Here is a 26,772-nt window from a genome sequence, read left to right as displayed (position 1 = left end):
CTGCATAAGCAGCTGAAGTGCAGCCGGCTGCTGAGCCGCACTCTGGGCAGGGCAACCAGGGCTGTCTCCTCCGGGACAACGACTTTGCCTATGGAGTGCTTCACAGCGGGCATGTCCCCGCAATGTGCCCAGCGTTTCCTTGGCACACAGAGGAGGGGGGGACTCATGTGGCGCTCCTGTCTGAGGTACGCTCACTCACACACTGCAGAGCGCCTACCAGTGGGGCTTTGCTTCACACTAGCCTGAGAGCTAGGGCACCGTGGGAGTTGGAATGAAGCCGCAATTCTAACCCAGCTCTCATCTCAGACTGGGAATTGAGGGCAAGACAAGATGGCCTGTGTGTCAGGTGGACGGTGTGGGCATCTCTGCTTCAATCCTAGGTCTGGGTGTACTTTTTTTTGGTGTTGGGGATTGAACCCAGGGCCTTGTGCATGCTGGGTGTGCTCTCTGCTGCCACTCCATGCCCAGCCCCCTGTGTCTCGGTGTTGTCCTGGTTTACCAGGAGCCACAGTTGGTGCCTGTCTCGGCCAACTGTGCCTGTGAGGCTTGAGCCCTGGGGCCTGGCCTCTCATGTTCAGAACCACGAGCATCAGCCCTTTTCTGTGCTCAGAGACTCTACCGCCATCAGCAGGACCTTCTATTAAGACTGAAGTGTTTTATAGAAAAAGTTTCCAAGCCCCAATTTAATTTGCCAATTTCCAGGAGTATTCAGTGGAGTCTCTTGACATTCGTTATAAAATGATTTGGCCTGTGACCTCTGGGGGCCCCAGGACTCCAGATATCAACTGCCTGGTGATGGACTAAGGGTGGCCCACTGCTCAGAGCTTGCACCATGTGGCTGTGCTGTGTGGTGTCACATCTATCCTGCTCTGCATGCTGTGCCCTGCAAGGAGCTGGCCTCATCTCTGAGTAATGCTTTGTGAAGTGCCCCTGACCTCACAGTGGCACTGCAGTATGGGCACATAGGGTCCTAGGGCAGATGACTTAAGTGTGAGCTCTAAATCCTTCTCTCCTGTAGGTAAATGTTTCCTGTGCAAAACACAAAAGCTCTGCTGGTGATTGAATTTGCCACTGGGTTTGCTCTGACTCATTGAGCATCTCTGCCCTCTCTGGGTGGGACCAAGGCCTGGGGAATGTTAGGATAATTATTTAGATACAATGTGTCTAAACAAAAAATTCAGAGTACCAAGAGTAGATGGAGTAAAAAGTCCTGCTCCCCTCTCCAGGAGCAGTGTGTGGCTGGGGAGGAATGATGTGGCCTGCCAGGCTCTGGAGTCCCTTCCCGGGAGTATTCTTTGCTTATTAAGCAAATGTCTTCCCCTTTCCCTGTGAACTTTTTCGTTTTTGTTTGATTCCATACACGAATGGTTGCTTGTTACACATGAAGTTCTGTGCTGTGCTTTTGTTCATGTTTGGGGCTTGGTTTCTTATCAGTTCCACATTGAGCTGCCTTTGTACTGGCTGCCTGGTATTCCATTATACATTCGCATCATAAATTCCAGGCCATTCCCTCATTGGTTGATGGACCTGACATATGTCCAGTAGAGCATGATAGCCAAGGCTATCATACCCTACAGCCTCTAAAATATTCTGTGGCTTTTTACGCCCGCATGCCTGTCCACAGCAGCCATTCCTGTGCGTGGCCTTTGCCTTTCAGCGTGGCAGCTAGTGCCAGAGCTGCCAGGTGTTCTGCCAGCTTGCCCTCCTGCCAGCAGGCTACATTGGTTCATGTTTGCTCACATCCTCATCAAAACTGTCTGCTGTTTTAGTTTTAGTCATTTGATGGGGAAAATATTATATCGTAGTTTGAATTTGAGTTTTTTCAGGAATAAAGGTGAACATTGCCGGGTGTGGTGGCTCACACCTGTAATCCCAGTGTTTTGGGAGGCTGAGGCAGGAGGATCATGAGTTCATAGCCAGCCTCAGTAATGGTGAGGCACTAAGCAACTCATACCCTGTCTGTAAATAAAATAGAAAATAGGCCTGGGGATGTGGCTCAGTGGTCAAATGCCCCCCCAATATGTCTACATATATGTAATAATCATATTTTGAATTTTAGTTTTCATAAATTATTTGTTTTTCTATTTGAGTTATTGATCTTTTAATTGAATTATGGGCCTTCTAAAAAATTATAGTTTCTGTAAAAGTTAAGGAAGTTAGCCTCTTCTCTTCATTGTAGCATATTTTTCCCTAGACTGTTACTCGATTCTTTATTTTACCTAGGTACATTTCTCCATTTTGAAGTTTTAGATTTTTATGTAGTAAAATTTACCAGAATTTTCTTTATGATTTCTGAATTTTATGTCATCTGTAAAAGTCCAACTTTAATGCCAGTTTTGTTTTTCTGACTTGATTATTTTTTTTTCCAAAGGACTTTTGAATAATCCATTTTTTCTTTATTGGTATAAAATGGCCTTTGTATATTTTTCTAAATTTCCATATGTATTTGATTCTATTCTAGATTATTTGCTGTTGCAATCTCTGTATATCACTATCATATTTTAAATTGCTTTGGCTTATAATTTACATGTGATATGTCTTCATAGACATCAGTTATTTGTACACGTGTACTTTTCCGTATTTACCTTGAAATCAGCTTGTCTTACTATGTATTTTATTATACATTCGCGCGCGCACACACGCACACACATTTTTAAGGTGTCTCGTTAGGATTACTTCACATTTATGGATTGGTGTAAAGAGAATTAATTTAGTTATAATATTGAGTCTTCCTATCCAAAAATGGGGTACAACTTTATCTTTATTCAGATTTTATTTTATGCCCCTTGGTGGTGTTTTTAATTTTCTTCGTGTAGATCTTGTACACTTTTAGGCTTTTTCTTTCCATCTTTTTTTGTTGCCATGGTAAGTGTGAAATTTCCCTTTATTGTGTTTTCTAGTGCTCTGAAATAGACAGCTATTGATTTTTATTCACTAATTTTGCATTCAGCTGCTGGACTTGAAATACCTTGTTTGCAGTTATTTTTCAGTTGACTGAAGGTCTTTTTTTCCAAAGATGAGATAGCATCATCTGCTAATAATGGTGACTTTGCCTCCACCTTCCGGTGCTTCACATCTATTCCTTTGTCTTATCCGATTGCATGGGCCAGGAGCATGGCCTGCTAGCATGGTGTCCTGTGGTAGTGGGGTTGGGGGACATGCATGTCCCTTTCTCCCGTGAGTGTGCTTTTGGTGTCTCTCAGCAGGCCATCTGGAGGCTGGCCTTTGTTGGTCCTACTCATGGTCTCTCTTTCCTGTCCACAGCGCAGTGACGGCCCCTATGCTCTGGTTCTGGTGCCCACGAGGGAGGTGAGTGGCCGGTCATGTGGTGTTTCCTTGACAAGGTGGTTTTATGGTTTTCTCCTACTGTGCTGACCACTGCATGCCTGACCCCCTGCACAGGGACCATCATTCTGGTTCCTATCAAGAAGAAAAGTTGAAGTACTTGTAGAAAATCAGAAGATAGGCATGGGAAGGCATTTCCTATTGTCTAAAAACTAACAGCATTATTAAGTCTCTGTTCTTTTAAAGGAATTAAAAGAAACATTTTTATAAACAACTAATTAAAAAACAAAAACAGCTCTGGAATGAACCTTTTTTAAGAAGCTGTTGCTCCTAGAACTCACTTACACCTGGAAGTCAGGCTGCAGTTTCTTCTTTGGTGGAACATAGTGACATAGTGGGTGTGTCTGCTTACAGAGGCAATTTCAGATTAAGGTGTCCGGTTCCTACCAAATGACCCCGCTGCCTGCGGAGACCTGGCGGTGGAGGGAGTTTCCATTGGCCTTTCTCACAGCTGCAGCCTCGAGCTCTGCTCATCGGCTTGGCCTGGGGACAGAGCGGGCACAGAGACTACCGAAATTTACAACATCGAGCTGGCTGCTTCACGAATCCTGAAGTGGAGGCATGTGCGTGTCTCCTTGGATAGTGGGATTCTGAGCCTGTCTACACCCATTTTTTTTACTGAGCCTGCTGGTTTGATTTCGTGTGAGAATTTGGGGGTGGTTACCCGCCGGGTCTTCAGATTCCCTGGCCCAGTTCTAGGACACAGCAGTCACCTCAGGTGAAGTCCCTAACGTGGGGCTGTGGCAGCCCCACCCTGGTCGACCCTTCCCACACACCACCTTTCTCTGAGGAGAGCGGGACTCTGGCTGACTGTGTTGCCTTCTGCTCCATCAGTGGCTCTGGGTGCTCGGGCCAGCAGAGGGAGCACAGAACTAGGTTTGCACGTGGCCGAGAAGTCCCTGCACTCTCTACCTCACCCCCAAACCAGCAGGCTGCCAGGCCAGCCTGGGACAGGTCTGTTTTCAGAGTAGGTTCTGTGTAAAGAACTTTTTTTCCCCTGAGTCTTAACTTGAGGTCCACGCTCAGATCCTAATCATTTTAGATTATCTTTAAAAAAAAAACAAAAAAACTGGATGCTATGCTCATGATCTATAACTTTTAATATTTGCAGCTGGCCCTGCAAAGCTTTGACACTGTCCAGAAGCTGCTTAAGGTAAGACAAGGCTTGAGTTTCAGCCTTATCTTCTTTTCTGCCATGTTGAGGAAAGATTAATATACCTCAGTCTTTATTTTCAAAGAGGTCAGAAATTATTCTTGTTTCTCTCCTCCCTGGATATCTCAGCTTCTCTAGATAAACTTTGTAGGTTTTTACGATTGAAACCTTTGTAACTATTGATTTCTAGCTTAGCTAAGTTACCAGTGTTTCCTGGAGCTTACAGTCCCACAGCCTGTTCAGAGTAGCCACCAGGAAGCCATGTGCAGGGGCTCCCAGGTGCAACCCTCAGGCCACCCAGTGGAGAGCAATACAAGGCCACTGTGGGGTCTGTTTAAGAAGGCAGAGGGAGGAGGTTTCAGAGGCAGAGCCTCTGACCCACCAGAGTCCATCATGAATTGATCTGTCCTTCATCAGAGGTGGGAAGTAGGGAAGGGTATCACTTGGGTTTTATATTAGCACCCCCAGCCCTGCCAGAACAAATTGACTTACTCAAATTTGTATTCTCTTCAGGCTCCATGGGGACAGGTGGGGGCTTGAATCATTTAGAAAGCTCACATTAGTGTCCTCCGGCGTCAGCAACTAGTTATGTAGCTATGATCCCAGGACCTGTGTGCACATGACACCCCACACCGCAAGGAGCCTGTGTCCCCAACCCTGACCTCCTTAGGGACTACAACTTAGTCTCTGTTTTCAGGAAATGGGGCTTTGATTCTATTCTGTTATCTGTAGCCATTCACCTGGATTGTACCTGGAGTATTGATGGGTGGAGAGAAGAGAAAATCAGAAAAGGCCAGGTAGGGGCGCTTGCTAGTTGTTCATCTGTTTGTCCTGTTTCTGTAGCAGGACATGATCCTGCTGAACTGGCTTCCAGCTGTGCTTCCTCTTCCCAGTGCTGGGATAGACCCAGCCCGGGGGAGGGGGGGGCGGGGGTTGGGGTGAGGAGGGTTCCCTAGTTTGGATTTACAAAATCAAGATCTTAAGTTTACACAGTGCTTAGCAATATGCTTTTACACCTGCACACGTTGATTCCTAATCCTGTATTAGAACTTGTAGTGGGTTTCTGTAGAAAATTGTTAACAGGTAAATCCAAAATTGCACCTGTATTTTGAACACTTTTAGTAGTTACACTGAACTCTGTATGTAGTCTCTAACTGAAGAGTAAATGTGAAACTTAACACCCAAAAAAGTATCGATTAGGATTAGATGCAGCTGAAAATAGTTAGTAAAAACAGTGATAGCACAGACAATATAGGAGTTTTCTCTTTCACATGCAGCAAGTCTGGTGGACCAGGCCAGGGCTGGCCTGGTGCGCCAGTGTCAGAACCCAGGCTCCTTCCTTGTTTTGTATGCCCTTCGTTTCCAAGGTAACCTCTTAGTCTAGGACAGGAGCTGGAGCTCCAGCCATCATATCTAGTCCTTGTCATCAGTAACAGGAGATCATTACTCCTCTCTCCACAGGTACTTATTTGACTTGCACACTCTGCCTTTTTATCCTATTGCAAGGACATGGCATAATACCATACTTTATTGAAAGGAAAGCTTAAAAATATAGCGAGCTAAAAATTGTATTGTGTTTATGGAATAATGGGATATAAGGGTTGTTTGGGGAGTGAGAAATGAGATTTATTCTACATGGTCAATGGGGCAAAGCTTAAGCCCCTCTAATGGAAATTAAGGGTTCAGTATAAGAAAGAACATTCTAGCAATTAGAGCTCACTAGCACAGGAAGTGCAGCTTTCCCAGCTGGGGGGTTCCTGGTCACTGACGCCTTCCAGAGCCGGCTGGATGCCATCCACAGAGTGTGTTAGCAGACATCGACGAGTCAGATACCCAGCACTGGATCCTGTTGACGACTCTTCAAAGTAAAGGTTTAATGACTGGAATGTGATTTTAGATCTTAATAGGCACGTTTTGTCTTCCTGTCTGCTTGTCACTGTGTTTGGCCGTGACTTCGGCTGTGGCACATTGGCGCTATACATGAAGTCAGTCTACCTCCTTTGTCTTTCCTGTGTTTTCTGTTTGATTTACTTTCTCTTATGATATATAATTTTAAACAGGCTCCGCAAAGGAATAAATATCCTTATCTCAACCCCTGGGCGTCTGGTGGATCACATAAAATCCACAAAGAACATTCATTTCAGACGGATGCAGTGGCTGATTTTGGATGAGGCAGATAGGTGAGTCTCCTCTGGGAAGTGTGGAGGGGAAGCCGTTTCTGCTCTCCTCCAGGCAGCCGCTGGCCTGGTATCACATGCACTCTCACATGGATTAAATTCCTCTCTTATGATCACAGAATCCTGGACTTGGGTTTTGAAAAGGATGTCACAGTGATACTCAATGCTGTAAATGCCCAGTGCCAGAAGCGACAGAACGTCTTACTGTCCGCCACACTCTCGGAAGGTGCATTGAAAAAGAGCTGAGGTCCTGGGGGGCCCAGGGAGGACTGGTTGTTTGCTGGCACTGATGCCCAAGCTCAGAGAGAGGGGAGGAATGTCCCAAGAGTACCACTTCCAGACCATTCTGTATTCCCCACCACTTCCAGGTATCCAGGGCCTAGGGCAGGGGAGTAAGGGCAGGTCCCACCCAGCTCCAGGGTCATTGCAGGTGGGAAGGAGGAGAGAAGGCTGCCCACCGCTGGCCTATGATCTCCCAGGGTTTCACTGAAGTTGCAACCAGAGGGAGCAGGGCCTCTGTTCTAAAAAATGGTGGTGTGCATGCTAGGCGGGTGCTCTGCCCGAGTGGCACCCCAGTCTTCCAGGTGTGGCTTTTAATGTAATCCTCCTACTTCTTTCTCCCACCCTCATGGGGTGGAAATTCTTAGCTCTTCTGCAGATGGGAGAGCTAAGGCTTGGAAACATGGGACCACTCCAGCAGGCTCACCTGCATAGGGAGGCCACAGCCCTGCTTCCCTGGTCACAGTTTGCTGAGCCAGGCGCCACTCCTGTGACCCCTCAGCACTGCTCCAAGGGTGTGCTGAGGAATGTCACTCCACAAAAAAAGCATCCTGTGGTCCAGTAAATAAGTTTAGGAAATGACCACCAGCTCCCCTCCTGGGAGACTCATGGTGCAAACACACTCGAGGCCTGAGAAGGCCTGTGGCCAGGGAGTCTGTGGCACTGCTTTGATCTAAAACTTACTTGACCCAAGAACCTTGGGTGGCAGTGGAGTGGATGCAGACATCCTTTGGTACCTTCTGGATGATCTCTTGGGGAGAGTTCAGAACATACAGACAGGTGTGGGCATTGGGCTGTGGACTGCCCCACCAAAGTGGCATTAGGACAGATCAGTGCTGGGATGTCAGTCTACTTATTTTTATGGTTCTGGAGATTGAAAACAGGGGTGCTCTATCACTGAGCCACATTTATTTATTTTTGAGATAGGATAATGCTTAGTTACTTAGGGCCTTGCTAAGGCTGGTCTTGAATTTGTGATCCTCCTGCCTCAGCCTCCTGAGTTGCTGGGATTTGGTGGGTGTTTGAGGGTATGAATGTATGAACCATTCCTGTTATCCTCCTCACTTTTTGTCCAAGGTGTAGCACGGCTAGCTGATATCAGTTTGCACAATCCAGTCAGTATTTCTGTTCTGGACAAAAGTCATGACCAGCCTAACCCAAAGGACCAAGTGACCCAGGAAGTCACTCCTCCCCAAGCTGCTGACCAGCTGGGTGGCTTTGCCATACCAGAGAGTCTCGACCAGCATGTGGCACTGGTGCCCAGCAAACTGCGGCTTGTGTGCCTCGCAGCCTTCCTCCTCCAGAAGGGCAAGGTACGACTGGCCAGACTTGGCCCCGTGGGGAAGGGACACTGTTTGGTTTGCGCCAGGCATTGAGAGTAGTGGGTTGAGGAGACACACGTGCATGCGCGCACGCAGAAAGCAGACCTTGATACATGTCCTTTCAATCAGAGGTTCCAGGGTGGTGGTAAGGAGCTGCAGGTAGCGGTAGTCATGGTGTTCAGGTTGAAATCTGAGTACCTTCCCAGATTAAGTGTGGGAGGGCCATGGCCACATCAAAGACGCGCAGGAGCTGCTGCTCCTGGGCCTTGGTGCTGGTGCCGTTCACCCATCAGCTTCAGGTGCTGGCTCGCCCTGCGCTGTGAGAAGGGGAGATTGCAGGACTTGGGATGAGGCTTCAGATTTATTTGTGCATAGAGGACCGCAGTGGGTAGTATTGCATGTGATGAGCACTGAGCAAAGAAAGGCCGGAGATGGGGGTCAGCTGCACCATTAAAGTGCATTTCTTTTCTGTTTGAGGTGAGAGCTGTGTCATTTTCCTTCCCTGTGTTCTTCATAGAGTGGAGTATCAATTTTTTCTCTCGAGTAATTGAAAGCTCTGTCACCAAGTCGGGGCCGGCATGATCCTGTACTTTAGAAGAGCTCATTTGATCCAAACACCTTAAAAACTGTGCTTCTCCCCATGGTTCTGACACAGCTGGAGCAGGACCAGAAGGTGATCGTCTTCTTCTCGAGCTGCGAGCTGGTGGAGTTCCACTACCACCTCTTCCTGCAGACCCTGATGAACCGCCTGCGGGCCCCGGCCCCTGGGCAGCTGCCCTCTGCCTCACCGCAACTGGCATTCCTACGGCTGCACGGCAACATGGCGCAGGAGGTGAGCACCTGGCCCACAGCAGACTGCAGAAAATAGGGGCCCACCAGGTGGGCATGGGCGAGGGTCCCGTGGTTCTGCTTGCTCTTGCTCCGGAAGCCCATTCCTTCCACCTGAGAGCTTCCCGGCCCAGCTTGGCCCACGTCTACCCCAGCCAGCTGTTACAGCAACAGAGTGCCACTAAGTAGCTGGCACCAGGGAAGGGTTTTGCCTTTTTAGTACCCAGTGTGTAATTAGGGCTTGATGTCTTCAAATTAAGAGCATTAATGGAGCTAAACTGTGGATCCCATATGGCACTGCTGAGCACGGCTGCTGCCATTGTCAACAAGACGCAGCGCCGCACGCTGGACGCTGGGATGGGAGGGTCCAGCGCACCACAGGGCTCCAGCCGTTCTTCTCAGAGAGTAGGACTCATGCTCGTGAGGAAGAGTGCCCTGTCTTCCTGGTCTCAGATGCTTAGTCCTACATGTCAGGAGGTCAGGGCAGGGTAGGGGAGAGGCGTGCTCGCTGGAGGTGGGGAGGGGAGGACAAGTGGGCCTGGAAGAGGGGCCATCTTGTCCTCGAGGTGGGAGCAAGGTTACCTGGAGCATAGGAGGTAAGAAAGGGAGGAGGGAAGCCACAACACACCACAGTGTCGGGGCTCAGTGGTGGGGCCCCCATGGGAAGCCCTGGGCTCACTGACACCCCTCACCACCACCGCCAAACCAGAGCAGCTCATAGCACTCTGAGGCGTGAATGGCCTGACGAGATCTTAAACAAGGCCATTCCTTCTTTGTCCTGTTTGTTTTCATAGCTCAGGAAGTGGAGGCTCAAAACAGTGGCCTTATTCAAGGTCACTGGTGGACTCAGCTTATTTGCCACCAGATTACATAGAGGTCCCTCAATTTCCAGCCTTTGTGAGTTGTATTAGCCGTTGATTTTTATCTTCCGCTGAGTGGAGGCTGTTGGTTCCGTTAGTCTGAGGGGCTGTGGCTGCACCTGGTGACCTCTGGGTATTGGTGGCGCAGGCTTCCATAATGGGGTGGCACCAGCATGGCGCGTGCCCTGGGCCCCCCGGAGGTAGAGTGCTGTGTTCTGGTCCTGTGGGACCTCAGGTCCTCCCTTTGCCTGTGGCGCTGTCTGTGAGCTGGGGACGCAGGAGCACTGCACAAGTCCCTCTTGGCGCGCTTGGGCTCACAGGGCCGCCCTTGCATTGTTCTTTTTCAGGAGTAGTTTGGCCTTTTATGCAGCTTAAGAACTGTCAACCTTTTACTGATGTTATGATATTATGGATTTGGCCTTCATAGCCTCCCATGGCTAGGTGGAGGGCAGGAGGTGGGGACCCTGCCTCCCATTTTAAATAGTCCCTGTTCCCTCTTCCTGGCCCCTGCCCCTGAGCAGTCTCCCTGAGTGCTTGACGTCCCAGACGAGTCTGTGAGCGCCAGTGGGGAGCACCTGCTGGGAGGAGAGGCTGCGTGGGGCTGCTGCCAATACCAGGCCCGGGGTTCGTCCCTTCCCCAGCCTAAGTACGTCTGTCCCGTCTTCAAGACGTTTCTCTGGCTTTCAGGAAATTTGCTGAATTTGAGGCTACAACGTAATCAGTAAAAATCATGCTTATAGAGACTGCCACACAGTGGGCTGGACCGTGACCTGCCATGTGAAGGTCTGAGCGCCAACCCTCCAACACAGCCTGTTCACACATGGCGTGGCCTTTCCGTGTGTGCCCCTCAGGCAGGTTTCACAACCTCTCGCTGCCTCCATTGTCCGTCTGGAGAGGGAGTGAGGCTCGGCCTTCACAGGGCTGTCATCAGCATAGGTGAAGGACGTGCCCCAGTTGTGGGCTTCCTGAGGTGTGCTGTCACTAAAGCCCGCTCTGATACCAGGTCTTGGAGTTCAGCTCGATGTCTTCCTTTTTCCTGCTAAACCTCTCTGTGCCTACAAGTAGAGCAGTAGGAAGGCAGGAATTCACAGAAGTCGTAGCTTTCCTTGGTGGCATTAGCTTGGTGTCATGAGGCCCTTTGTTCTTTCTTTTGCAGGAGAGAACATCGGTGTTCCAGGAATTCTCACGTTCCAGAACGGGCATCCTCCTCTGCACGGTAAGTAGCGCTCTGCGCTCCTGTGGGGCTCGTCTGGGCTGGGGCCGTGGCCAGCTCCTCGGGGGCAGTGACGTGGCTGCTCTCCTACACCTCTAGTTGCCTCTGTGCAGGAGATTTAGCGACTTGCTCACTAATAGTGGCAGCTGTTAGTCTGAGAATGTGTGAATTGTGGTGATTTCTATCCACCAAAAACTTGTAAATTACAGCTATCGGGAGTCATTAGAGCTGAGAAAGTCTTTCTGCAGCAGAAGTGACTGCTCACCTCTGCTCACCTTTTTAAAGGAGATAGATGCTCTTGGACAGCTCCGTTTGCAGTTGTCCAGAACCGGCATTCGCCTGTGATCTTCAGGACCAGGTGACCGGGCCTCAGTGGGCCCTCCACACAGCATGGGCTTTTTTAATCTCTTGTGCTCTCAAGATTGAGAACCACACCTTGAATGATCCCTCCTCTCCGGGGACTCGCTTGACCATGATGTCACTCTCTCCCAAGAGGAGATGCCTTCTCTGCTCATGCCACATTGGATGACATAACATGACCCTGTGTGGTTGCGTGGGAGTCCCGCGTGTGCATTGAGGAAGTGCAGTGTGCATGCGGGGTGTGCCGCGAGCGCGGCCTGGAGGAGAGTAGCCTGGAGCCGCTCCCCTTGCTCAGCAAAGCACTTGCTTTTTTAGGAGCTCCTGCTGCGTGTTCAGTTTTGAGGGTAGGAGAGACTGTGTTCTTCTTAAGCTTGGGCGAGTGCAGCTTTGTCTGTGTGAGTTTGTTGTGCTTGTTTAACAGAAGCTCTTCCTGGAGACTGCTTGGCGCAGTGCTGTTCTCACACAGGCATGGCAGAGGCTTGCCTGTGTGCGGCACTCAGAGCTGAGAAGCTTCTAGAATGTGTGCCTCCTGGGAGGCCAGCTGTGTCTGTCCTTCAGCCAGCTCCCCAGGCAGATACCTGCATTTGTTCCTAAACCAGCGTTAGGCTGGGGTGTGGTTCGGTGCTAGAGCACCTGCTTGTTCAAGGTCCCGGGTTCCATCCCAGTACCATAATCAACAAACAAAGGAATAGACCATCTTGAAATATCTAAAGATCCAGTCCAAATGGTCTGTTGATAAGGACACTGGGAATCCATGTCATGCAGCAGTGGTATTGTCCCAGGGCCTGGCCCCGAGTTACCTCACCTGCCTCGCCCCTTTTTCTCTACCCCCCAGCCCAACCTGCCCCTCTTTAAATTCCTTGAATGTGCCTTGAGAAGTGTTAGGTACTTTTCCTTTTGCCTCCAGTACCCAGACTGACTGGCCTGAGCCTGATATGGGTCAGAGCCTGTGTTTCACCACCTCAGGAGGAGGAGCCCCAGGTGCCCTGGCTGTCCCAGGGCCTCCCATGCCTGCTCACTTCTCTTCCACATGTGGCTGGGTGTTGCCAGGTCACGGGCTCCATGAAGACATGCAGTGCATTCTCCTTCATCCTGGAGTCACCCACAGAGCAGGCACTGCCTATGGTTGGCTGGTGGATGGGTGGGGCCAGGAGCTCGTGTCAAGGACCACCAGTGCATGCCGCTGTCTAAGCACACTTGGCCACAGCACGCTCCTGCTGTCCGCTTGCTGGTGTGTGAGGCTGAGTGGTACAGGTAGTTTCTCTGGGAGCAGTAGGAACCTTGCTGGGGGGATGTAGGTGGGGTATGTACAGAGCATTTTCTCCTGGTCCATTAAGTTCCTCCTGGATTGTCCTGGGGACATTGTTGAGGCTCCCAGTACACGAAAGCGTCATGCTTTAGGGAAATGGGCGAGCACAGGTCTCAAAGCTGTTTTTTTAGTAGCCCTAGGTGGAAAGCAGACCATTCTTTCTGAAATGTCATTTCTCACTAGGTCAAAGCATATGATCACTTTTCCTGTTCTTTCTGGCTGCTACCTGTAGTCAAGTGATATCAGCCAGACAAAGAGCACAAGCCCTAGCCCCTTGCCAGCCTGGTGACGAGTGCACAGCCAACTGCCTGCCCACAGCCTGATTTCCTAAAGTCTGTGGTTGAGGTCCCCGGCTTCCTGGTCACTTCCAGTGCCACACCTTCCGCCACAGCCTGTGCTGCCCCTGGCCCTGCAGAAGTGACCGGAGAGTGCCGAGCCGGGTGAGCCCAGGTGCTGGTGCTGGTGCTGGTGCTGGTGCGCTCTTGCTCCGTGTTCCTGCCACTCCTGCTGTGTCTGTTGGCTTTCCTTTGACACTTCTGTGTTGGAGAACCACAGGGTACGTGAGACACACACGCCATGCTAGATCGTCTTGGGGTGGGGCGGCACTGTCACTCTGCATCCTTTAGGCAGCCTGTTGCTTGCCAGGCTATCTGAAGGCTCCCCAGGAACCTCCTCGGTGCTAATGAGGAACGAGGCTGCGTCAGGATGAGGCAGATGGAGAACTGGCTTTGTCTGATAAAGGGGACTCATGTTGTTAATTATTGCATCGGGATTTTCTCTCTTTCATACTGTACCGTTGGCCATTTTAATATATCATCCCAATACCTTTTAACAAGGCCAGAGAAGACAGTGTCTGCCAATGTGGAAGTGGAGATGGAACCACACACGCTCCTTCCTTCGCCCTCTTTCCCTTACTCCTAGGAGCACTTAAGGGCGGTGAGTTGTTGGTGTTCATGATGATCACCCTAAAGCAAGGGCCTCGGGCCCCAGGCAGCCCTCCTGGGACAGGCCCAGGCCTTCGTAGCCTGACTGTTGGGAAGTGCTGGACTGTGTCCAGATGGAGCTGAGGCAGAATTGAAGTGTGGTCAGGGAAGGAGACCACTTGCCAAGAGAAGAAGCCTTCACACATTGGCAGTGTGAGAGGCCAGATTAAGAACGGAATTAGGGATAAGTAGGAAGGAGTCATTGGAAAGTTCCAGGCCTGCTTTCCCAAGTGGAACTGAGAGCAAAGAAATCAAATGTAAAACATTGAACTATCTTCAAAATAACGGCTGCTGTATAGTGAGGCACCAGCCCACGGCCAGGGAAGGAGCCTGGTCTGTGGACCACTACGCTGGGGCTTTGGCAGAGGGAAGAGTGCAGGAAAGGGGGTCTGGCTTAGACCAGGCCTTCTCTTGGCGCATTGGCTGTCCATGGTGGCCCCTGGGAAGTGGAGCACACAGAGACTTCCTCCCCAGGAGGGACAGGCCTGGATTGGGCAGCTCTAGGTTGTCCAGCACGTGTGCTGCTTTCCTTCATCTCCCTCCGCCTCCTGGGCATTTTTCCGCTTGGAACACTGTTGTGCCTGTACCGCTCCTAATTTCCTGTCCTCCTGGGGAAGTTCCGCCGTGCCAGGCGGCCAGGAGACAAAGGAGCTGAGGTGTAGGAGTTGCGGGAGTGTCGGTGCAGCACCCCTCGCACTATAGACTTCTTGCTCTTCTCGGGGCGTGCTTGTTGGGTACAGTGGGTCTTGCGTTCTGTTTCACTGGTGTTCACGGAGGATCATCTGGAGATGGGTCGCTGTTTACTCAGTCACACTAACTCATGTTGCCAGTTTTTTGGCGGCTCCAGCCAAGCTCTCTCGCCTCTGACAGCTCTGCACTCTCCCCTTCCTCCTCTGATTACGCAGCCCAATCTGTCACCCGGACAGCGGGGGCCTGTACCCTGCTGATGGCTTTCCACACACGGCAGTAATGACTTTTGGCAGGCCGGGAAGGCGTCAGAGGCGCGTTTGCTGCGTCCCTTCTCTGAGAGGCAGCAGGCCCCCTCTCCCTGTTAGTAAAAGTGCTTTGCGAGGTTCTTGGGTAAATAAATGAGTCATTTTAATCCAACTGACAGCCTGGCACCTGAGCAGGCTGCCTTCCATCTGTACTCCTGGGTCTCATGGAGGCAGCCAGTTGTCAAGCCCGGGCCCTCAAGGCCTTGCTGGTGAGTGTCTTTCAGAACTGACTTTAGCGATTCTTTTGCCCTAATTAGGTTAGAGGGATGGAGCGGGCGGCGGCTGGACTCGCATTCTGAGAGCAGGCCGCAAACCGCGGCCTTGGGAGTCTCCAGCAATCTTTGGTTCCTGTTGATCTGGGGCTGCTGGCTGGATCATCTGGGAAGATGGAGCATCTCCTGCTCTCCGAGGTCCCTGCCCAGGACGCTGGGTGGGTTCTGATGGGGGAAAAGAGTGCAAAGGGGCTTGGGTTGCCACTGCCTAATCCCCACCGTCTTCCTTCCTGACAGGAGGCAGGACACACGTGCACAGGGTTGAGGTCCACACATACACTGTCTGATGAGCTCTCCACGGCAGCCTCATGAGACAGAGAGGGCTGTGCTGTAGCCTCTGAGTGGATGGCCACTTGAGGCTCAGCTGACTTGACCCTGCTAAGCCAGTGGCCATCCTCCCTGTTCTGGACCACATGACCATCCTCCTCAGCTCCTCCTCACTCTCGTAGCCACGGCTGGGCATGCTCGAAAGAAGCACTCACGGCAGTGTTGGCTCAGATCTGGGCAAGAGCCCAGGCAGTGGGCAGCGCCACCCATGCCAGGCAGCAGGCAGCGCCACCCATGCCAGCAGCAGGACCCAGGAAGGCAGTGTCAGCCAGTGGTGCAGGGCTGGACCCCACCTTCAAGCAGGCTGCCGCACCCACCGCCACTCGCCTATCAGTGTGTAGGCCCAGGGAACTTCCCGCGGGTCGTGGCTGGCTTTGTTTTATCTGAGTTTCCTGATGGAAGTACTGAACCATCGAGCGTTAAATGTTTTACAAGGCCTATCTGTAGAGCTCAGGAGCCCCTTGCCAGCAGAGCACTTAATAAGAGAAGTCGTTTCCTAACAAGAGCTTTGCAGGTGGGAGAGTCCGTTAGCTTTCCTGAAGCCATCGACTGTTGGTGTAGCCAAGCCGGTCCTCTCCTCTTAGGTGGGAACACACAGAACATCCTCTCTCGGGGCACTTGTGCCATCTGAAGACACTGCGGGTGGTTGACACACCTGTGTGCCAGCCTCTGCTTGCACACTTAACAGGCGCAGCCTAGCACACTCCAAGGGAACTAGGAGTTCTCAGAGCGAGTAGAGAAGGTGGTCTCTGAGGTACCTCCGGGTGAGTGGTACAGGACAACGCCTCATTGAGTCCCCCCTCACTCTGGGCGCACAGCAAGCCTGGTCTTACAGGATCTTGGCATGGGATTACTTTTCACATAAGCCATGTATATCATCTGAATCCTGGTGATTCTTAAAAGTGGTGGAGAACCTGTTCCTTACTGAAGGGTTTCCCAGCTGTGCAGTGGAGGGGAGGGGTGATAGAAAGCCATCCTTTGTGCCATCAGGGCCACTATTGGTGCAGACAAGGAGCGTCAGTGGAAGCCGGAGCCCTCAGCGGAGGTATCTTACGAAGCCGTGTTCCCAGGTCTCCATGTTCCACCTCCCATTCCTTAGTCATTGCAAAGAGGAAAGGTCCCCTCGCAGTGTCAGAGCCAGGGCACTGCTCACTGCAGGTCCTTGCCTGCCCAGGTCAGACCACCCTGACGCCTCCCGTAAGGGGTCCTGGAACACACACCACCCTCAAGTCGTGTCCTACCAGCGTGTGGTGTTCCTCGAGACAGCCACACTCTTGAGAAGCCAAACTGACGAATGTCTAAAGGAGTCAGTGCAAGGCAGGGGTGCTGTGGTGAAATCTGGGGGACGCCGCCAGGGTCCGGGCTGCGTGTATTTGTGTGAGGTCCTAGGACTGAACCAAGGGTGCTTAACCACTGATCCACATCCCCAGCCCTTTTTACTTTGAGACAGTGTCTCACTAAGTTGCCCAGGCTGGCCTTGAACTTGCAGTCCTCCTCCCTTGGCCTCCCCAGTTGCTGGGTTCCAGGCGCGTGCCGCCACACCCAGCTGTGTGATCTGCTACACGCTCCGGGATGGGCTGTTCACGAGGAGGTGGTTTTGTTCAGTGTTGGATTTCCTAAAGCGTGCTGATGTAGTGGTTATGTGGCGTGTCCGTGGCAACCCAAGCCCCTTTGCACTCTTTTCCCCCATCAGAACCCACCCAGCGTCCTGGGCAGGGACCTCGGAGAGCAGGAGATGCTCCATCTTCCCAGATGATCCATCTCACTTAGGAGATGCCCAGTGAGTCTCCAGGGCTGAAAGGTGGTAGCAGTGTGTGGGGGAGGAGGAGGCGCTGACCAGCAGCAGCTGCTGGCTCTGACCATGCCACCGAGGCCCACTGGGCCAGTCTTCAGCTCACCTGGGCTCTGATTTTCTGAATCAGAATTTTGGGAGAAATGATAGCCAAACCAAGGGAAACGCAAAGAGGAAGGTGAAATCACCTTGTCACCTTGGATCCCCCGGTCCAGAGATGACCCCAGCTGGCCGCTGTGCCCGCCAACACCACCCGTGCCTGCTTGAGCCATCTGTCCGTCTGTCTCTGGTGGTTTGGTTTTTCTTGCTCCTTTCTTCCCCCAATGCTGGTTGAAGGCATCAGGTGGTAGGTTCTTGGAGTCCTCCGCGGTTGAATTTGGCCAAGAGTGCCCCTGGGGGTGGTTCAGTGTCGTCCTCCCTGTTGCTGGAGTTGGACCTGGACTCTGAGGTCTGGGTGTCAGTTCTGCCATTGGTCCCTTTGAAGAGAAACAGTGCAGGCAACGCTGCTCACTGCTGCCCGAGAGCTGCTTCTCCAGCTGCTCCTAGCGGCTCCACTTGCTTCTTAATTAGGCCGCACGTTCTCAAGTCCATGTTCACTGAAGGAGCCAGTTTGGCTTCCACCTGTGCCTCCTCCCCTGTCCTCTTCCTGTCCTATGGCTGTTTCCGTAAGCTTTGGGGGTTCTCCTGGAATGTAAGCAGGTGTGTGGGTGTCCCCCAGTTTCTAATGTGGGAGTGCACCCGGCCCACTCAGCACGTCCTGGAGCATGTCCAAACCAGTGTCCTGAAGGCGCTCTTTCTAGTCCACTACATGGAGCGCAGCTGTCTCACGCAGCCCGTCTCCTCGCACTGCGGGAGGAAAAGCCTTGTGTGTGTGTAATTTTGTGTTCTTGCCGTTGTACCCTTCTAGAATTGAGATGGTTCTGGACTGCAGGGCAAGTGCAGGGCAGTGTGCATGGGATTTTTGAATTACCAAATTCCCCACCGCAGGGCTTGGTACCATTTTGCATTCCCACCGTCTGTGGGCATGGGGGACACGGTGTCTTTTTTAATGGTGGAATGTGGCCTAATCTAACATGGCCTTGGAGAAGTCCCCCCTCTTCTTAGCTTGGACATGTTACTTCACCTCTCTAACTTTGGTTGCCTCATCTGCCAAATGGGGATGTAGTTGTTTTAAAGAGCTGTTTTGAGGGTTCATCGAAATAATGCAGGTAAACCAGTGCTCAACCCAGTGCCTGGTGTGTAGTAAGTGCTCAGTAAATGTCAAGTGAAAATGTTCCTGTTAGACCAAAGGGGATGCTGAGTGAAGATTATTGATAGACTGGGAGCGTCCGTTTTCCAGGTCCTCACCAGCAAGAGACTTAGAGAGAACAGAGAGTTTTTGCTCTCTGGGCAGTGACCAGTTAAAAAGAAAAAATAAAATCTCAGTTGTTTTTGGTCTTGGCTGTCTGGTTTAGACTTTGAAGTGATCAGCAGGCATGGCCTGCCTTCTGACCTAGCGCTCAGAAAGGACAGCGGCATGCTCCACCCTTACTGCCCTTGAGCTTGACAGACAGTCCTCAGGAACACTTGGCAGCTTGCAACACCTCCCCCACCCCTGTGAGTCCCTTGAGGAGGGGCATTCCAGCAGCCTTACTGCTGGCCACTGGCGTTGCTGGGAGGGTGGGTGGGGCAACAGTCCATGGACACTTGTTTCATGGGCAGCTATTCAGATGGAAGGTGCAGTCCTTTAGCAACTTGAGTTATTAAAGGGTTCTGTTGAACTTGCCACAAAGATTTTTTTTTTAGCCACAGAGGGATGTGAGTGGGTTCCTGATCTACTGAAGGTGTGTCTTGAGTTGTGTGTGGGCAGGTTGTGGGGTGAATGAACGTTCAAGGTGTATCCATGACCCCCAGAAAGTCAATAGACTCCTTCTAAACATGCTCTTTTTTTCTCTTAAAGGATGTTGCAGCTCGTGGCTTAGATCTCCCACAAGTCACATGGATTGTTCAGGTAATTTTTTAGTAGTTCAGGTGTGAACTTGAGGCTGGAATGTATGATTATGAGCAGATGCATTGGTCTTAAGTAGAATAATTATATCACCCTCTTGGGTGTTGCCCTGGTAACCAGGCAGCAGTCAGCCCTGTCTGCACAAGTCTTCTGCTATCTTTCCTTAACCCATCCCACCTCCCTGCTGTAGCAGAACAGCCAGGAGGGAGGTGGCAGCCTTGCTTCTGGACTGGTGTCACACACCAAAGTTTCAACAGTCTGAAAATCACAGGAATTATCTGAGCTCTTGGGAGGCCTCATTGTGTCCAGAAGGAGATGGCTCAGCTGTCCTGAGAACCATGTCCATGTGCATTGGCCTGCAGGGAACAATTAAGTCCCTGACTCCATCTTATACATACCCCTAGCCAGAGATGCTTTGCCAGTGGGTGCAGATGTCAGCGCTGGAGTCCGGTGGGTTTGCTTCCTGTTGTTCTTGGTTAGTGTGCAGAATGGTGTCTTCAAGCCCTTCTGTATGTGGTCAGAGGACACTGGCCTGTTTACGAGAATCAGGGTTTGTTCACATTTTAGTGGAACTGCATGCCTGTGTCTGGCTGGGGAACCTGATCTGCTCGTAACAGGATCACTTGGGGACTAGAGACGTTGTGTCTTCTTTCCTGCTGGCCAGAGTGAATGAAAAATGAGAGGAGAGGATAATTTTAATGTGCTGGAGGTCAGACACAAAATTGATCATGGAGGGTAGTGTACTGTTAATATTGATTAGTTTAACGTCCCTGGCCTCCTGTACAGTGGGCTCACATAGGCCCTCTGATCTGTGGTTCATGTAGCAGCAGAGAGAAAAGGAAACAGTGACTCTGGTCATTTACCTTTAATGATGACAGTTACTGCCGTCAATGACAAACACACTGTGCCAGGGTGCTGCCGAGTTGGCGTGGCTCTTACTCCTGTGTCAGGAACGCTCCCCTGGAGCAGAAGCTTGGCTGGCCCCCCTGCAGGGGACTGAGGCCCGCTCCTGGGGCCAGCAGTAGAGGTGGACTCTGCCGGCACCATGGCCAGCCCCCTTCCTGTCCATGCCACCTGGCGTCCTCTGCTGCCTTATCCCTGCTGCTGCCTCCTGAGGAGGGGGCCGAGAAGCCTACCCCATGTGCTGCACCTGCAGCTTGCACATCCCCTCAGGGAAAAGATGCAAGAGGAAAATGAAGAGACCCATGGAGAGGGGAGATTAGAAAGGAGGCACTGGGATGAGTGATGTCTCGTTCATCTGGAACCTGGCCACCGCTCGCTTGGCGTGTCGGAGCCTGTTACTTCAGTGAGGCCAGGAGTGTCACCCTAACAACCACAGGGAGTGACTTCTCCCTGTGGTTGTTAGGGTGTCCATAGCACCGGGGTCTAATTCTTGGGCTACCTGCGGCAGGAGTGGGGGTTTGCATTTGTAATTATCGGCAGTCCCTTGATCTGTGAACACCTTTGTTTCTGTTGCCCTGTTCAGTACAGCGCCCCGTCTTCACCTGCAGAGTACATCCACCGGATTGGAAGAACCGCCCGGATTGGCTGCCACGGGAGCAGCCTGCTCATCTTGGCTCCTTCGGAGGCAGAATATGTCAACTCGTTGGCTGCTCACAAAATCAAGTGAGTCAGAAGCCCGCATGGGCTTCAGCTGATCTCACCTAATTAACTTCCTGTCGCCTTTTACAGTGCATGGCCCTTGTAAGCTGCCGAAGAGCCATTAACCCTTGTGATCCCTAAATGAGTCCCAGTATAGCCAGTGGCAAAAACTAGAGCCCTTAATGCCATCAGCACCTGACAGTTCCCATTGTGCTGCCAGCGGAGTCAGGATCCGTGGCACTTGGCTTCTCCTGAATACCGAGGCCGTGTTGGTGTCTCTGACTCTGGGTGAGCATGCACAGCCTTCCAGCCAGCTCCTCAGGCCCTTCCTATTCCCAGTCTTCATTTCCTGTAGTTAATGTTTATAACTTCAAAACAATAAGCTTCTTACCTACAGGTGACCCTGGGGGATATTTGGAGGCAGTTGAAAGGGCTCTGACTGCATGTCCACGGCCAGGATTTCCCAGCCACCACCTCAGTGTAGCAGTCAGACAGCAGACCTCAGGCCTGGGAGGGTACGGGAGCCCTCAGAAGCGACTCACTGGGCCACACACGGATATGTTGTGTCTTCCATGAAATCCTGGCACCTGCAGCAGCAATTCAGTGACGGGCTCCTAAAGGTGTGCTGTTTTCAACACAGATCTCCTTTGAAGGATTTCTTGTGCCCCAACACAGCACAGTGATGTTTAAAGGTATTTTTGGAAGCACAGAAAGAGCCCTGTGTCTGCCCAAATGGCAGTTGCGACTCTCAGAGCAGCACTGAGGTCGGGGCTGTTCTGGGCACGTCTCAGCTGTGCTCCTGGCTGCCACGGCTGGTTTCCTATAGTTTCTGTGCCCAGCCCGAGGTTTTATGTAAAACAACAAATAAAACTATGTGACATTTTCCCCTCTAAAGTACAGAGCTGGGAAAATGACTGTACTATACATCAGAACTAAACTGTTCAAGCAGACCGGGGACCAGGTCTGATTGCTGGCCGCCCCCAGGCCAGGGCTGCATGTCTGTCCCAGCAGTTCCCCCCATGCTCTCAGCCTGCAGAGCCCTGTAGGCCAGTAAGAATTTCAAAACCCTTTTAAGGCTGTTAGTGTGGGCTGAGGCTTGTTCTCAAAACATACCTGCCTCCTTTGGTGATCAGGGATGAGTAGTGACCTGATCCTGAGGTTAATTTCAGATGGGCCAAAATAAAGACTTTGGGTTTTTCTCTTCCTAACTTGTTCTTTTCCCGATATGATCTGTCATTGAAGGAGTGGTTTTTTGTTTTAGGAAGGTGTGCATGGTTTTGTTATGAGAGAAATTGCATGTCAGGCTGGGGATGTGGCTCAAGTGGTAGCACGCTCGTCTGGCATGCGTGCGGCCCGGGTTCGATCCTCAGCACCACATACAAACAAAGCTGTTGTATGTGTCCGCCAAGAACTAAAAAATAATTTTTTTTTTTTTAAAAGTAACAATTAAAAAAAAAAAAAAAGAAATTGCATGTCAGTCAGTTGATGGCACCTCAGGCAGAGGCGCTTGGGAAGTCCTGGCTGGGTTGAGACGGAGCCAGGTCCTCTTCTTCCACACCTGCAGTTCCCATTTCCTGTCCCTCTCTGGTTCCTGGTTTGTGTGTCTCTGTGCCCATTCATGTCAGCCTAGTCTCCTTGGGAAGCAGGGCCACAGTTGTAGACCACATGGCTGCCCAGGGCCTGAGCGAGCAGCATGGTTCTTTTGTGGTCCTTTTTTTAAAAAAGATTAATAAATAAACACATTCATGTCTATTGCTATGAAGGGTTCAGATGTAAATCTAAAGCTGGAAAGGGAGAGCAGTGTTAGCCAGGCAGGAGTTATGGGGGCCGGTACGATCAAGACGGGACAAGTGCAAGCCCCTCAGTGCTGTTGTCTGGAAAGCAGACCGCCAGCCTCAGTGCGAGACTCTGCACCAGCTCACTGGGCGTGCAGAGCCAGGGCGGGGCCGGGCCCGGGCCCTGGGAAGGGTGCCTTGTGCTTCCCAAAGGGGGAGCCAGGGTTTCCGGGGCCACGTGGAACTTCTCAAGGAGGCTGGGTTGGCTAGCCAGTCGGTGGAGTCGCACGCCTGTCTTTACTCCTGCTTGAGGGAAAGCTGCACACTGCCTGTCTACAGGTAAACTGTGTCTTTGATTTAATACAAGATAAAATAAAACCTAGTGAGAACTGGTTGCAGAGTGCAGTGGGAAGGTGCAGACTGGAACATTTCTGGAATCCAAAAGGCACACTCTAAAGATTAAAAGAAGGTGCAGGAGGAGGAAGCGTTTTGTGCCTGAGCACACAGGAGCCAGGCGGCAGGACGCCGGGTGGCTGATAAATTGCGGAGAAGATGCAGGAAGGCAGGCAGAGGCTCTTGGCAGCAAGGGCATCACAACAAATTGCTGCCTGCCTTCATGTACCGGTGCTGTAGAGCGCATCCTGACAATTAAGTTTAGCAGACCAGGCAAGAGACAGGTGCCCTGGGTCACTGCTGCCATGCCTGTGTGCCCAGAACTCTGCCTCTGTGTCCTTTCAACTTCTGTGTTCACTAGCTCCCTAACTTTCCCTGCTTCCCCTTTAAATGTGTTGATAATGAAAGTCATGACTTCATTAAAATGAAAATTCTGCATCAAACTGTGTATATCTTAGATCAGGCATAAGACAGACCCTGGATTTATTTATTTTTCCATCTCTCCCCCTGGCAAGGTGGGTGATTCAGATCTGTTGATAGGACCATAAATAATCACTGTAGATTTGCTTTGTTCCTCAGAAGCAGCGATTTCTTAGAAATACAGGAAGAAGGCCCTTTGAAACTGGAAATCACTCCAGTTCCTTCTCGGTTCCTGAGTGCCTAGGGCAGTGCTCTTGGTCCTCCAGGTGCCCGGGCCATGCCCAGGCCGGGGGGAAACACTGGTGCGTTGAGCGTGTGGCCTGGCTGTGGCTTGTTTCACTGTGTGTGTCCCTGGCTGTGGGGGCGTCATTCTTCCTTCCTTTCCCCCCATTTCAAGGTCTCACTCCAAGTTCTTAGGTTCTTTTCCATTTGTACCCTGCCCCCCAAGAAGAAAGGTGCTGAAGAGAGCCAGGTGAGCTGGAGCAGGACAGGACAGGGCTGTTGGCACCTTGAGGCTCCCAGGAGGAATGGGAGCAGCCCCAGGTGCTGTGCCCCCCTCTGCCTCCTGCCTTGACTCTGGCCACTGCCAGGGCCTCTCCTCTGTGGAGCGGGGACTGGGGTGGGCGCTGGGGAGCCAGTGGCAGTCTCAGTAGTGGTGTTTTCATGGCCTTGTGGGGGGACCTGTGGGGAAGGGGAGGACAGTCCCCTACCGTGGCAGAGGCTGCTGCTCGTGCTGCAGTGTGCTGGTCCATTAAAAAGACCACGACGGATCATTTATCTTTTTATCTGTTTTCTCACCCAGAATTGCTTGTTCCCTTTCCCTTCTCCCTGGAAGTAGCATTTCAGAGTTCAGGTGGCCCTCTCTGACTGTGGGCCTGTGTGTGCGCCCTGCTCAGGGCAGGGGCCTTGGGCTCACAGGTGCAGTGTGGGCTTTCCAAACTTGTCTCTTGTTCTGCTCGACTTTTGTTCACAAAGGAAGCCGGTTCTGGTTTTAGCAATTTGTGCGTAGGTCTTTGGCCCTTACCCTGAACATGTAAGCGATGGAATAGTGGCAATTCTCCATGGCAGGAGCAGAGAGCAGAGGTGCTGAGCCCAGGGCCTGGGCCACTGACACCTGTCACTGGAGTGTCCCCAGCATGGAGGGCCTTTGCCTGCCCGCTGTGCCTGTCTTCTCCTTCCTCCTTTCACATTCTCCAGGATGTTTATTTCATCATCTGCTCAAGTCGGGGTAGGACTTCAACAAACAAGCCTACTTGTGTGGCATTCAAGATTTATTAAGAAATGATGGCACTGTCCCTTTGAAGGGGATTGTAGATGTGCACTGTCTTCCATTCAGAGAGGAGGGCAGTTGCTGGACATTCCAAGAGCTGCAGTGTCATGGGGGTCCTCTTGGGCATGGATTAGCTTGAAGATGGACCGGTTTTATGCATTGGGCTTGGAGTGTTTTTGAAAAAGTAGAGTGTTTACTTTGATGTGTGTTTCCTTTTACAGCATTTCTGAAGTTAAGATGGAAGATATTTTGTCCATTCTGGCAAAGGATGATTGTTTTAAAGGAAGAAAAAGAAACCACGTGAGTCTTGTTGATTGTGCTTGTTGCTGGCCGCTAAGGCTCGTATCTGGCCCTGGGGTGGTGGAGACCTTGTGTGGGAGGTGCCAGTTTTCTTCTGTTAAGCAGAACTCACATCTCAAGGATCATGAGCATCAGAGGAGGCCAAGTCTCAGATGTGTCTCTTCGTCCTCTGAGCTGGATGTGTGCGCTGGTCCTGCCCAGCTAATGGGCTTCAGTCTGTTCAGTCCGGGTGGCAGCAGGCTCCCCAGAAAGATCTGGGCCTGAGCCAGTCCGGGGCAGCGTCACAGCTTAGCCCTGGGGGTCCCTCTCCGGGTCATTAGAGAGTGATTTAACTAAATGCTCCTGCCCTGGACAGCGAGGCAGGAGGAAGGCATCTATCTGCCTCACATGCTGCTTCACCTGGTTTGTAACGCATGGTGCCGCCACACAGGAAGAAGACCCAGTTTCCGTGTGGTTCTGGGTGGAGGCTGTGAGTCGTTTCAGTGGCCCTGAGCACCCTGCACAGCTGCCTGTCAGGCCCACCCACCCTCCGGTCCCCTGTCCCCTCCAGCCTTCACTCAGTGTGCCCTTACCCACACATGTGGGTAGTGTCACTGGGTGTGAGTCTGTCACATTTCTTGACTGTTTTGCATTTGGCTTCTTATGCCTGAGGATGGCGTAGACAGTCAGTCTGCAGTGTGTCTTCACGTGGATCAGACACACTCGAGACAGGGACTGGCCCCGACTGGTCCTGGCCTGAGTTATAAGTTGACCTGATCAGAGGAGAGGAGAAGGTCACAAGGTTTGCTGCTGGAGTGTGTGTCTGGGACCTGGGAATGTGCCAAGCTGTTACCTCACAGGATCCCATTTAGTCCTCCTAGCAGCCCCGTGAGGTCACCATTGCCCCAGCTGACAGTGAGGAGATCGAGACTTGGGCGAAGAGCTTTCATGAGGGCAGAATGGCACTCACCAATCCTTCTGGGACTCAAAACCAGGTCATTGGGATTCACAGGTGACACATTGGACTGTGCTTTGTGCCTGTGTATGCACGACCAGAAATATGAAATGGTGTTGCTTGGTTTTGTTTTGGCGGTACTAGGGATCAAACCAGGAGCCTTACATGTACTAGGCAAGCGCTGTACTTCTGAGCTCCGTCCCCAGCCCTAAACTGCCTTTTAGATTAGTAATCTTAGCCACTTTCACAAGTGTGAAGTCTGGTCAGTAAATGGTGATCAAAAAGAACTATTATAGACATAGTTCATCAACAAGGTGTGTGAGCAGTTTTTCTCATAAAACATCCCTGCTCTACTAGACCTCAGACCATCCCTTGTCAGGAGTATGTTCATTGTTAGAATGACCAGGCACCGTGTAGATGATCATCGGTCTTACACTTTGTTCCTTGGAACTACTGCAAGTTCTCGATTAGGGTTTTTGTGGGCTTTAATGACCCACAGTGCTTCATCATGGCTGCAGTTGGCTCTGTGGGATCGGCCGGGAGCATGGGGTGCTGCAGAGCCAGCAGGGCACAGTGGTTGGGGCAAGGCCTCAGACTCCTCATCTGTCACCAGATGTGAGGCTCTGGCAGGTCCTGGACCTTGCTAAGCTGGCCCCTTCCTGTGCAGAATCAGGAGACGATAGTACCCTTCTTGAAAGAGGCACAGAGGGCTGGGTGGGTACAGGGCACAGCCCAGAAAAGTCTGTCCCTTACTGCTATTAATGTTGTAGCCACCCGAGAAGGTAGCAGGTGTAAAGTTGAAGCCCAGACTCCTCAGTGACACGGGTCCCAGTGCACTACTTTTTTTTTTTTGCTACTTCTTAATAAGTGGAACAT

General features: G+C 51.4%; 1 protein-coding gene across 1 annotated transcript in view; it reads left to right on the top strand.

The window, feature by feature from the left end:
- Positions 1 to 26,772, top strand: part of Ddx31 (DEAD-box helicase 31) — a 59,841-nt gene that overhangs the window by 9,365 nt on the left and 23,704 nt on the right. Inside the window, exons 7-17 of the mRNA XM_027942505.2 lie at positions 3,265 to 3,309; positions 4,457 to 4,498; positions 5,231 to 5,295; positions 6,559 to 6,678; positions 6,795 to 6,901; positions 8,032 to 8,267; positions 8,932 to 9,108; positions 11,121 to 11,180; positions 19,155 to 19,205; positions 20,689 to 20,828; positions 24,884 to 24,962. Of these exons, the coding sequence (XP_027798306.2) occupies positions 3,265 to 3,309; positions 4,457 to 4,498; positions 5,231 to 5,295; positions 6,559 to 6,678; positions 6,795 to 6,901; positions 8,032 to 8,267; positions 8,932 to 9,108; positions 11,121 to 11,180; positions 19,155 to 19,205; positions 20,689 to 20,828; positions 24,884 to 24,962 (1,122 nt within the window). The remainder of the gene's footprint in view (positions 1 to 3,264; positions 3,310 to 4,456; positions 4,499 to 5,230; positions 5,296 to 6,558; positions 6,679 to 6,794; positions 6,902 to 8,031; positions 8,268 to 8,931; positions 9,109 to 11,120; positions 11,181 to 19,154; positions 19,206 to 20,688; positions 20,829 to 24,883; positions 24,963 to 26,772) is intronic.

Source organism: Marmota flaviventris, chromosome 13, assembly GCF_047511675.1.
Source record: "Marmota flaviventris isolate mMarFla1 chromosome 13, mMarFla1.hap1, whole genome shotgun sequence".
Taxonomy (NCBI): domain Eukaryota; kingdom Metazoa; phylum Chordata; class Mammalia; order Rodentia; family Sciuridae; genus Marmota; species Marmota flaviventris.
This window is presented reverse-complemented; position numbering and strand designations above follow the sequence as displayed.